Consider the following 12855-nt stretch of genomic DNA (forward strand, 5'->3'; position numbering starts at 1 on the left):
CCCCTCCCCTCCCTCCGCTGATGACTCGTAACAATTGCTGATGCTGAGAACGCTCTGAAATGCTATGATATGTTGTGATGTGCTAAACCAGCCTATTACGGCCAACAAGAGCACATTTGGAGCCGACTCAGCAGGGAAGTTGTAGCTCGGCGCTCCATTAATCAGCCTGGGAGCTGAACTGTGAACCCCCGCGTCTTTCAGAAGATCAGAGCCGTGAGACCGATAAGATCTTCTGCTTCTGCTTCTGCTTCTGCCGCCCTCGGCTTTCTAGTCGTCCCCAAGTGGCTAGAAGTTGCGCTAATAAGCTAATAAGTCACATCCTCACTTCCTGTTTGTTGTTGGAGCGATCACACGCGTCTGAGCTGGCGTTAAAGGTAACAAATGGCGTCATGGTGGATCCTCGGAGACGTTTAGGACCAAACATCTGACATCTGGTGATGGCTTTATTCCTCCACCTTCCATTGTAGCTTTGTTTTGGTTTAAGTTAGACACGACACACCCAAATACCCGAACAAACTAACCAAAAAAAAAAACAGCAAAAATGCACAAAACTGCTTCTTTACAAGAATAGAGTGAAACTATAAGGAGAAAAAAGTAAATATTTATGAGAATATTTAAATATTTCATATTAAAAACACTTTAAGCTGTAATTATGATTGGGAGTGCATGAGAAAGCGGAGTTGATTAAAAAAAAACACACCAGGAGGTTGCCCACAGCCACATATCTTAATGTTTTATGGTGTTGATGAGAGACTCTGAACTGACCACAGATGTGAGAGTGAATGCTTGTCTGTCTATAGCCCGCCTGGGATAGGCTCCAGCCTCACTCATGCCCATAATGAGGACAAGCACTATAGAAAATGAATGGCTGGATTCATTCATTAATTTTCTACCGCATTTCCTCACAAGGATTGCAGGGGGTGCTGGAGCCTATCCCAGCTGTCTTCAAGCGAGAGGCGGGGTACACCCTGGACTGGTGGCCAGCCAATCACAGGGCACATATAGACAAACAACCATTCACACTCACATTCATACCTATGGACAATTTGGAGTGGCTAATTAACCTAGCATGTTTTTTTGGAATGTGGGAGGAAACCGGAGTACCCGGAGAAAACCCACGCATGCACGGGGAGAACATGCAAACTCCACACAGAGATGGCCGAGGGTGGAATTGAACCCTGGTCTCCTAGCTGTGAGGTCTGCGCGCTAACCACTCGATCGCCGTGCATCCTGGATGGATGGAATATGATTGGAAAATGTAGACAAAGTATGAATTGACATTTGTACATTGGGAAAATTGGAATTTCAATTTAGGTGAGAGTGGGATGTCTTTTTGGCCTGAATGAGCTCTGATGCTGGAATGGTTTGAATCGCTCGGCAAGCCGTTTGCCATTAGCTTTTAGCCTTTAGTCATTAGCTTTTAGCCTTTAGCCTTTAGCCATTAGCTTTTAGCCTTTGGACTTTGGACTTTAGCCGTTAGCCGTTAGCCATTAGCTTTTAGCCTTTGGCCTTTAGCCTTTAGCCTTTAGCCGTTAGCCATTAGCTTTTAGCCTTTGGCCTTTAGCCGTTAGCTTTTAGCCTTTGGACTTCAGCCATTAGCCTTTGGCCTTTAGCTGTTAGCCATTAGCTTTTAGACTTTGGCCTTTACCCTTTAGCCGTTTGTACATTGGGAAAATTGGAATTTCAATTTAGGTGAGAGTGGGATGTCTTTTTGGCCTGAATGAGCTCTGATGCTGGAATGGTTTGAATCGCTCGGCAAGCCGTTTGCCATTAGCTTTTAGCCTTTAGTCATTAGCTTTTAGCCTTTAGCCTTTAGCCATTAGCTTTTAGCCTTTGGACTTTGGACTTTAGCCGTTAGCCGTTAGCCATTAGCTTTTAGCCTTTGGCCTTTAGCCTTTAGCCTTTAGCCTTTAGCCTTTAGCCGTTAGCCATTAGCTTTTAGCCTTTGGCCTTTAGCCGTTAGCTTTTAGCCTTTGGACTTCAGCCATTAGCCTTTGGCCTTTAGCTGTTAGCCATAAGCTTTTAGACTTTGGCCTTTACCCTTTAGCCGTTTGTACATTGGGAAAATTGGAATTTCAATTTAGGTGAGAGTGGGATGTCTTTTTGGCCTGAATGAGCTCTGACGCTGGAATGGTTTGAATCGCTCGGCAAATGTGGAACATTTGTGGAATTTTGTGAAGATAAGCCTGAATGTCCCGAATGAGGGGAATGTTTTGACATTGGAACGGACAAAGTTGCCTAATGACTTTGCTTGTAGTGTTGCTACTCTCCTTTGGATATTAATATAAATATATTTATAAACATCTTTATATATATTATATAAATACCTTATTTCCCTAAAGTGGATTTCTCGGAGGCAAGTGGGTGTGCTGATGTTTTCCAGATGAATGAGAATACGGAATAACAAAAAGCAAATAATGGAGCTCAAAGACCATCCTGCCTCGTAGCTCATGAATTTTGGAGGGCACATGAAGTGCAGTGAAGATGCTTTACAAAGGGGGGGGGGGGGCAGCGTGAAGTACAAAGTGTTAGCTTAGCGTGATGTACGCTTGCTGTAGCTGTTAGCTGAGTAACACGCGTGTTTTTGCTCCGCAGGGCAGCAACGTGGTGGAGGACCAGGACCTGCTGGAGATCGGCATCCTCAACTCGGCACACAGACAGCGCCTCCTGCAGGCCATACGGCTGCTGCCCAGGGTCAGTATGGAAAAACTTTCAGGGGGGGGGTCCATGCAGGAGTCTACTTTTATAGTAGACTCCGCCAAAGCAGCAGTGGTCGAGTTTTGGGACGACACGTAGAGATATGCAGCTTTTCTATTCCAGCGCCTTAAAAACATCCGTCAGCACTTCCTCGCTGTCCTTTCCCAAGCTCCCTGCACTCGCTGTCACTTTTGACTATCAAAATAAAAGCGCATGAATAATGAATGCTTGTGCTAGCAAGCGCGCTTTCTTGCTTTTCCTGCAAAAGTTGTTTGCTCGGTGAGTGTTTGTGTGCGCTAATGAGCAGCTCCCACCCGCCCGTGAACACGTTGAATGTGGGAATGGGGAAACTGATGAATATCACGGTTGCATAAGGATATCGCCGAGCTTTTTAATGATAACCGGAACGCTTCATCCTTCAAATAATGCCATTCAAATATAGCCTTTAGCCGTTAGCCTTTGGTCTTAAGCCGTTAGCCATTAGTTTTTAGCCTTTGGCCTTTAGCCGTTAGCCTTTAGCTTTTAACCTTTGGCCTTTAGCCGTTAGCCATTAGCTTTCAGCCTTTAGCCCTTAGCCGTTAGCCATTCGCTTTTAGCCTTTGGCCTTTAGCTGTTAGTCTTTGGCCTTTAGCCGTTAGCCTTTAGCTTTTAGCCTTTGGCCTTTAGCTTTTAGCCTTTGGCTGTTAGCCGTTAGCCCTCAGTTTTCGGCCTTTGGCCTTCAGCCTTTAGCCCTTAGCCGTTAGCCATTCGCTTTTAGCCTTTGGCCTTTAGCTGTTAGTCTTTGGCCTTTAGCCATTAGCCTTTAGCTTTTAGCCTTTGTCCTTTTGTCTTTGGTCTTTAGCCTTTAGCTTTTGGTCTTTGGCCTTTAGCCATTAGCTTTTAGCCGTTAGCCAGTAGCCTTTAGCGTTTAGCCTTTGGCCTTTAGCCGTTAGCCATTAGCTCTTAGCTGTTAGCCTTTGGCCTTTAGCCGTTAGCCATTAGCTCTTAGCCGTTAGCCTTTGGCCTTTAGCCGTTAGCCATTAGTTTTTAGCCTTTGGCCATTAGCCGTTAGCCATTAGCTTTTAGCCGTTAGCTTTTAGCCATTGGCCGTTGGCCTTTAGCCGTTAGCTTTTAGCCTTTGGCCATTAGCCTTTGGCCATTAGCTTTTGGCCTTCGGCCTTTGGCCTTTAGACAGCATCCTCGTGGGGCCTGACTTTGGCGCCTTCTGCTGGTTGAAAAAAAGTCATTAACGCTGAGCGAATACGCTCCTTTCTGGCAGGTGAGGCCGGTCGGCTACGATGGCAACAACCCCACGTCGGTGGCCGAGTGGCTGGAGTCCCTGGAGCTGGGCGACTACACCAAGTCCTTCCTGGTCAACGGCTACACGTCCATGGAGCTGGTCAAGAAGATCTGGGAGATCGAGCTCATCAACGTGAGTCTTCCGTCCCATCAACGTCCCTCGATTAAGTGTCACTTATACACGCGACTTTGAATTGCTCATCTATTTGTCCCAATCGCCACACACTATTATCGTGGCCTGTAACAAACTCACACCGGACTCCTGACGCCGCATTTTCATGGATGAGGTGATCAGCTGGAGGAGGTAGAGAGAGATAGTCTTGTTATATAAGCATGTGGGCCGCAAGATGTTTCACAGTGTTAGGGATGCCGCCCACAAGCTGTGTGTGTGTGTGTGTGTGTGCGTGTGTGTGTGTGTGTGCATCTGTGGGATGCATATGTGACAACAGAGTGTGTGAATGCACGCTGCTGACACTATTCATATACGTCTTGAAATTATATAAGTATTTATTATTCAGGCCAGCCTTGAATTATTTAATGTACATTACATAAAGACACTATTATGTGTTGAAAATGAGCGAAAATGCAGTCCGCTGTGGCGCTGCTGCTCTATTGGCTGCAGCGCGGTTGCAGTACCGTGTCGGGCCGCTAGAGGGTACGCAAGCACAGAAGATAATTAAAGCCATCAGTGAAATGCAGCCTCTTGCTGCAGAACTCATCTTTTATGCACCAGCACTCGTGCAACAACATGTGTTGCAATTTCAAGCATTCGGTTTGTTGTTATCAGCGAGACAATGCTGGTAACGAAGAGCGAGGCTTTGCTGTCAAGGCCAGATGATCGCCATGGCGACAGATGCTGCAATGTCTGTTTTTATGTATTGGAGTGTGAGGTTAAACTAATCAAATATCATGACATTACTACTTCGGGGGAACCAGCGGAGGGAGGGAGGGAGGGAGGGAGCCACCTGCTGTGGCCCAGAATGGTGCACTATATCTGGGCACACGCTCCAAGCAGCTGGTGTGACGCTACGGAGCTCAAGAGAACCGAAGCATAGAGCGGGAGGAGGCATCTGCTGTGGCCCGGAATGGTGCACAGTATTGGGGCACACGCACCGAGCAGCCGGGTGACGCCAGATGGGTGGGTGGCACGGTACCTAAAGGGTGGGTGGCACGGTACCTAAAGGGTGGGTGGCACGGTACCTAAAGGGTGGGCGGCACGGTACCTAAAGGGTGGGCGGCACGGTACCTAAAGGGTGGGCGGCACGGTACCTAAAGGGTGGGCGGCACGGTACCTAAAGGTTGGGCGCTATGGTACCCAAAGGTTGGGCGCTATGGTACCCAAAGGTTGGGCGCTATGGTACCTAAAGGGTGGGCGCTATGGTACCTAAAGGGTGGGTGGCACGGTACCTAAAGGGTGGGCGGCACGGTACCTAAAGGGTGAGCGGCACGGTACCTAAAGGGTGAGCAGCACGGTCCCTAAAGGGTGGGCGGCACGGTCCCTAAAGGGTGGGCGGCACGGTCCCTAAAGGTTGGGCGGCACGGTACCTAAAGGTTGGGCGGCACGGTACCTAAGGGGCGGGCGGCACGGTACCTAAGGGGCGGGTGGCACGGCACCCAAAGGGTGAGCGGTACGGCACCCAAAGGGTGAGCGGTACGGTACCTAAAGGGTGAGCGGCACGGTCCCTAAAGGGTGGGCGGCACGGTCACTAAAGGGTGGGCGGCACGGTACCCAAAGGGTGGGCGGCACGGTACCTAAATGTTGGGCGGCACGATCCCTAAATGTTGGGCGGCACGGCAACAAAGCGTGGGCGGCACGGTACCTAAAGGGCGGGCGGCACGGCACCTAAGGGGCGGGCGACACGGCACCTAAGGGGCGGGCGGCACGGTACCCAAGGAGTGGGTGGCACGGTACCGATAGGCACGGTACCTAAAGAGTGGGCGGCACGGTACCTAAAGAGTGGGCGGCACGGTACCTAAAGTGTGGGCGGTACGGTACCTAAAGGGTGGTGTGAGACCCCTACATACACCCACATGCACTCTACAAATGTCCACTAAGTGGCGCCGATCGCCTGTCAGATCACTGTCGCCTCTTCAAACCTCTGCTTTTACTTTGAAAAGCACGACAGACAGGAAGCGCTGGGAGGAGTTTAAGCGGCCCGTCCCAGGCAACCCAAAGTGGATTCCTGCGTCTCCCCCTGCGTGTGAAGGCCTGTCCCGGGTGCCGAGTCATCAACGCCGCCCCGACTTGTCCCTTTCGCATTCCTCCGTAAAGCCTCCCGATGGCTAACGTGTGAAAAAGCAAACCGAGGACAGTCTTCCTCCCGCTCTGCCGCGCTAGCCTGTTGCCATGGCGACTGCCGGTTGCCACAGAGATATGGCATGATACCAGTTTATTGAAGTGTATTTCCGCGCGTGTACCTGCACGACTCCTGGCCCGTTGCCACCAAGCTGGCGTGCGCTTAGCACCCTTTTTTACTGTCCCCCGTCCAAGTGGACAGCTTGTCTCGCGTCCCGCTGCCAGTTGGTTCCGGACCTTAAATACAGACCGTGGGATCAAACCCCACAATGTAGGCGTCCTTCCATTTTTCATGTCCAACTACGTGAACCACTACACTACATTACAGTAGTTCATGGGCGCTGTCACTCAAGTGTGAACTTTATCAATGAATAGAAATACTTGAGTCCAGTCATGGAGTACATCGCAATAATGCAATAAATGCTTGTTTTTTTTGACAGTAGTCCCTCGTTTACTGCTGATAATTGGTTCCAGACCCAATCGTGATAAGTGAAGTTCAGTTTCAATGGAATATTTTCATACTTGGAGCAAAGAAAAGCTCTTTTACAACCTTCTAAATGTGTTTTTTAACATTATTAGAGCCCTCCAGACATAAAATAACACCCCTATAGTCACTTTTACACTCCTATTACCAAAGATAGGAGACATAACACCAGAAAATAAGACATGCAAGACTTAAATAGGTTTGATATCATGAAAAATATGTCTGTTTTTTTTTACTAATAATAGGCTGTATTCAAACACGAAAGATGATTAATTATTATTTTATTATTAATTAACATTAATTAATATTTTAATTATATATAAGATATTTTTATATTTTAATATCAATGTACTGATTGTTTAATTGCTTCAATATTACATTATATTATATACATTATTATATACATTATGTTATATTAAATATATATTACTAATATTGCATTATAATCAATATTACTGTAATTATTAAGGTATTTGATTATTACATACAATTTATGTAAAATCATATAAATTATATGTTAAAATTTAATGATTAGAAATAAATAAGAATATAAATAAAATAAAATATATATACATTGAATTGAATAACACTAATTGATACAAAATAGCAATGATAATAATAATAATATTTTATATATATTTTCCTACTTATAGCCAAGCAAAGCTTACAACCTTGTAAGTATGTTTTTTAAAAACATAAAATTATGTTCGTTTTTTTATGAATAATAGTCTGTATTCAAACACGAAAAATTATTCATTATTATTTTATTATTAATTAATATTTTAATTATATTTAAGATATTTTTATATTTTAATATAAATGTACTGATTGTTTAATTGCTTCAATATTACATTATAATCAATATTACTGTAATTATTAAGGCATTTGATTATTACATAAAATTTATGTCAAATCACATTAATAATATGTTAAATTTAATGATTAAAAATAAATAAGAATATAAATAAAATAAAAAAAATAAAATATATTGAATTGAATAACACTAATTGATACAAAATAACAATAATAATAATATATTATAAAATATATTTTCATACTTAGAGCCAAGCAAAGCTTACAACCTTCTAAGTATGTTTTTTAAAAACATTATTAGAGCCCTCGAGCTGTGAAATAACACCCCTATAGTCACCTTGACACTCCTAACTTTAACTTCCTGTTCTGGACAGTACTTCCTATGGTGACGAATGTCTCATCAGGGTACCATTACTGACACCTAGTGACCAGTGTAGAATACTACATCTTTTGAATGCTTCATATTTGTATTTTATATTGTATTTGTATTATTTGTATTATTATATTGTATTTTTTTTTAGCCAGAATACAGACGGCTATGTGAAATGTACTTTACAAATATTTATTTAATTTCAAACTTGGTTTTTAAAGTTTTTAAAGCACGTCCGTTTATTCCAGCGTGAGTCATGTGATGCATCACGTATGACGCACAAATGGGCCAAATTCTTCTTTTTCTTCTTCTTTTAAAAGCGGCGCTAAAAAGAACATTTGCGCAACCTTGCCTGAAGAAAAACCGAGCGTCTTTAAAGGCGGCGTTGCATCATCTTCGGGCCGCTGCATTGATTTTTTTTTTTTTTTTTCTAAGCGCTACGAGGCGATCATGAATCACGTTAAAGCCGTAGTAAGGTGACGAATCGCGTACGAGCGCAGTCTCTCCGCACGGGCCCCTCGTCTCCATAGTGACGAGATGGAGAGGAAGAGGAGGAGGAGGGTGCTGGGGTGGGGGGGGTGGGGGGCAGTGTGTAAAGAGAGAGAGAGAGAGAGAGATCAGGCAGAGACATGCAGTCGCGCTGCCGCAAGCTAAGGAGAAGAGCTAATCGCTCCAGTTGGAGACCGTAAGGACAACAGGAAGAATCCCGGGAAGGACAGGAAGGTGAGCGCTCGGGACTTTGTTGCGTGTTTGGATATTCTATCCTTACGGAGTGTGCCTGCCTGCCTGCCTGCCTGCCAAGACGGGCTGCTCACTATACTGCTTGTGTAGGGGTGGGGGGGCCGGGGGGTATGCCGGGAGGGTTGGGACCCCCCGCTCAGGAGAAGGAGCTCAGTGTGTGTAAACGTTGGCGACACGTGTTTATTTCACGTAGGCAACCGTCCACACTTTCCGTCCACTCAGGACCAGGCGCCCGAGCACTTCCTATTCTTTTCTACTCCATTTTTTATTTGGGAAGATGACCAAGGTAGCATCCGTGCTACTTGTTTGGCACCTTAGGTTGCCAATGTAGCATCCGTGCTACTTGTTTGACATCCATGGTTACCAATGTAGCATCCGTGCTACTTGTTTGACACCCATGGTTACCAATGTAGCATCCGTGCTACTTGTTTGACACCCATGGTTACCAATGTAGCATCCGTGCTACTTGTTTGGCACCTTAGGTTACCAATGTAGCATCCGTGCTACTTGTTTGGCACCATAGGTTACCAATGTAGCATCCGTGCTACTTGTTTGACACCCATGGTTACCAATGTAGCATCCGTGCTACTTGTTTGACACCCATGGTTACCAATGTAGCATCCGTGCTACTTGTTTGGCACCCATGGTTACCAATGTAGCATCCGTGCTACTTGTTTGACACCCATGGTTACCAATGTAGCATCCGTGCTACTTGTTTGACACCCATGGTTACCAATGTAGCATCCGTGCTACTTGTTTGACACCCATGGTTACCAATGTAGCATCCGTGCTACTTGTTTGACACCCATGGTTACCAATGTAGCCTCCGTGCTACTTGTTTGACACCCATGGTTACCAATGTAGCATCCGTGCTACTTGTTTGGCACCTTAGGTTACCAATGTAGCATCCGTGCTACTTGTTTGACACCCATGGTTACCAATGTAGCATCCGTGCTACTTGTTTGACACCCATGGTTACCAATGTAGCATCCGTGCTACTTGTTTGGCACCTTAGGTTACCAATGTAGCATCCGTGCTACTTGTTTGACACCCATGGTTACCAATGTAGCATCCGTGCTACTTGTTTGGCACCATAGGTTACCAATGTAGCATCCGTGCTACTTGTTTGACACCCATGGTTACCAATGTAGCATCCGTGCTACTTGTTTGGCACCTTAGGTTACCAATGTAGCATCCGTGCTACTTGTTTGACACCCATGGTTACCAATGTAGCATCCGTGCTACTTGTTTGACACCTTAGCTTACTAATGTAACTAATGTCTGGTGGTTACCAATGGTTACTAATGTCTGTGGTACTTTTGTGGTACCTTAGGTTACTAATGTAACATCTGTGGTACTTTTGTGGTACCTTAGGTTACTAATGTAACATCTGTGGTACCTTAGGTTACTAATGTAACATCTGTGGTACTTTTGTAGTACCTTAGGTTACCTATGTAACATCTGTGGTACCTTGGGTTACTAATGTAACATCTGTGGTACTTTTGTGGTACCTTAGGTTACCTATGTAACATCTGTGGTACCTTAGGTTACCTATGTAACATCTGTGGTACCTTAGGTTACCTATGTAACATCTGTGGTACCTTAGGTTACCTATGTAACATCTGTGGTACTTTGTGGTACCTTAGGTTACCTATGTAACATCTGTGGTACCTTGGGTTACTAATGTAACATCTATGGTACTTTTGTGGTACCTTAGTTTACTAATGTAACATATGTGGTACTTTAGGTTACCTATGTAACATCTGTGGTACTTTGTGGTACCTTAGGTTACTAATGTGACATCTGTGGTACCTTAGGTTACTAATGTAACATCTGTGGTACTTGTTTGGCACTTTAGGTTACTAATGTAACATGTAGGGCACTTTGTGGTACCTTAGGTTACTACTGTAACATCTGTGGTACTTTGTGGTACCTTAGGTTACTAATGTAACATCTGTGGTACCTTGTGGCATCTTAGGTTACTAATGTAACATCTATGGTACTCGTTTGGCACTTTAGGTTACCTATGTAACATCTAGGGTACTTTGTGGTACCTTAGGTTACTAATGTAACATCTGTGGTACTTGTTTGGCACTTTAGGTTACTAATGTAACATGTAGGGTACTTTTGTGGTACCTTAGGTTACCTATGTAACGTCTGTGGTACCTTAGGTTACTAATGTAACATCCGTGGTACTTTTGTGGTACCCTAGGTTACTAATGTAACATCTGTGGTACTTTAGGTTACTAATGTAACATCTGTGGTACTTTGTGGTACCTCAAATTACTAATGTAACATCTGTGGTACCTTTGTGGTACCTTAGGTTACTAATGTAACATCTGTGGTACTTTTGTGGTACCTTAGGTTACTAATGTAACATCTGTGGTACTTTTGTGGTACCTTAGGTTACTAATGTAACATCTGTGGTACCTTTGGTTACTAATGTAACATCTGTGGTACTTGTTTGGCACTTTAGGTTACTAATGTAACATCTGTGGTACTTTGTGGCACCTTAGGTTACTAATGTAACATCTGTGGTACCTTAGGTTACTAATGTAACATCTGTGGTACTTGTTTGGCACTTTAGATTACCTATGTAATATGTAGGGTACTTTGTGGTACTTTAGGTTACTACTGTAACATCTGTGGTATCTTTGTGGTACCTTAGGTTACAAGTGTAACATCTGTGGTACATTTGTGGTACCTTAGGTTACTACTGTAACATCTGTGGTATCTTTGTGGTACCTTAGGTTACAAGTGTAACATCTGTGGTACATTTGTGGTACCCATGGGTTAGGCCAGGGGTCCCCAACAACAGAGCAGCAACGTGGTACTGGTCCTTAGCCCAAACCAATCCGGGCCACAACAAACGTTCAGACTAAAAAAAAAACTGGTACTTTTTCGGGTACTTGAAGAGAAATACTACAAAGATTCTCACTGGGATGGCTGTAAAAACTTCCGATAAGGATAATGGAGACAAGAAAGAAAAATTGAACACAAATGATGACCAGCTACTTCAGACGTGGTTTGGTGGCTCCCAGGCACGCTAACAGCCTAATCCCTTTAAAAAGGGTAGTGTGCTGTCATTGTAGATTAAAGTTACCAATAAGAATAGCAACATGTTACCCAAATTAGGACAACAGTTACGTCAAACATGGGGTGGCCGCCTCCAGGCACACCAAAGCCTTTCAAGAAACTTGATGTTTGGTCCTTTTAGATTAAAGTTACCAAACAAAATGACCAAATTTAAGAGACAAGAAAGTAAAATCCAACCCAAATGAACAGCAGCTAATTCAAAATGGAGGTTGGTCGCTTCCTGGCATGCCAGGCGGTCAAATTCTTTCAAGAAGTTTGATGTTCTGTCATTTTGAATTCAAATTACAAATGAGGATGACAAAAATGTAACCCAAATTATGACAGCGGCTACTTCAAATATGCTCATGCTAATATGCCAAATCACTTCAGGAAATTTGATCTTTTGGATTAAAGTTACCAATCAGAACTGCATAAGTTAACCCATTTTATGACAACAATTACTATGCCACAATTATGTGGCGGTGCAGTACCTAAAGGGTGGGCGGCACGGTACCTCAAGGGTGGGCGGCACGGTACCTATAGGCACGGTACCTAAAGGGTGGGTGGTACGGTACCTAAAGGGTGGGCGGCACGATACCTATAGGCACGGTACCTAAAGGGTGGGCGGGACGATACCTAAAGGGGTGGGCGGCACGGTACCTAAAGGGTGGATGGCACGGTACCTAAAGGGTGGATGGCACGGTACCTATAGGTTGGGCGGCACGGTACCTAAAGGTTGGGCGGCACGGTACCTAAAGGTTGGGCGGCACGATCCCTAAAGGGTGGGCCCTATGGTACCTAAAGGGTGGGCGGCACGGTACCTAAAGGTTGGGCGGCACGATCCCTAAAGGGTGGGCCCTATGGTACCTAAAGGGTGGGCGGCACGGTACCTAAAGGGGTGGGCGGCACGGTACCTAAAGGGTGGGCGGCACGGTACCTAAAGGTTGGGCGGCACGGTACCTAAAGGTTGGGCGGCACGATCCCTAAAGGGTGGGCCCTATGGTACCTAAAGGGTGGGCGGCACGGTACCTAAAGGGTGGACGGCACGGTACCTAAATGGTGGGCGGCACGATCCCTATAGGGTGGGCGGTACGGTACCGA

General features: G+C 45.0%; 1 protein-coding gene across 6 annotated transcripts in view; it reads left to right on the forward strand.

The window, feature by feature from the left end:
• anks1b (ankyrin repeat and sterile alpha motif domain containing 1B) overlaps window positions 1–12855 on the forward strand; it is a 104839-nt gene that overhangs the window by 71587 nt on the left and 20397 nt on the right. For 5 of the 6 annotated variants that reach the window (XM_058078413.1, XM_058078408.1, XM_058078409.1 and 2 more), the window contains 2 exons: window positions 2596–2694; window positions 3956–4108. In XM_058078413.1, coding sequence (XP_057934396.1) covers window positions 2596–2694; window positions 3956–4108 — 252 coding nt within the window. Of the gene's footprint in view, window positions 1–2595; window positions 2695–3955; window positions 4109–8502; window positions 8662–12855 lie in introns of those variants that run through there. The other variant, XM_058078412.1, reaches the window with a different exon arrangement.

This window comes from Doryrhamphus excisus, chromosome 7 (genome assembly GCF_030265055.1).
Source record: "Doryrhamphus excisus isolate RoL2022-K1 chromosome 7, RoL_Dexc_1.0, whole genome shotgun sequence".
Lineage (NCBI taxonomy): Eukaryota > Metazoa > Chordata > Actinopteri > Syngnathiformes > Syngnathidae > Doryrhamphus > Doryrhamphus excisus.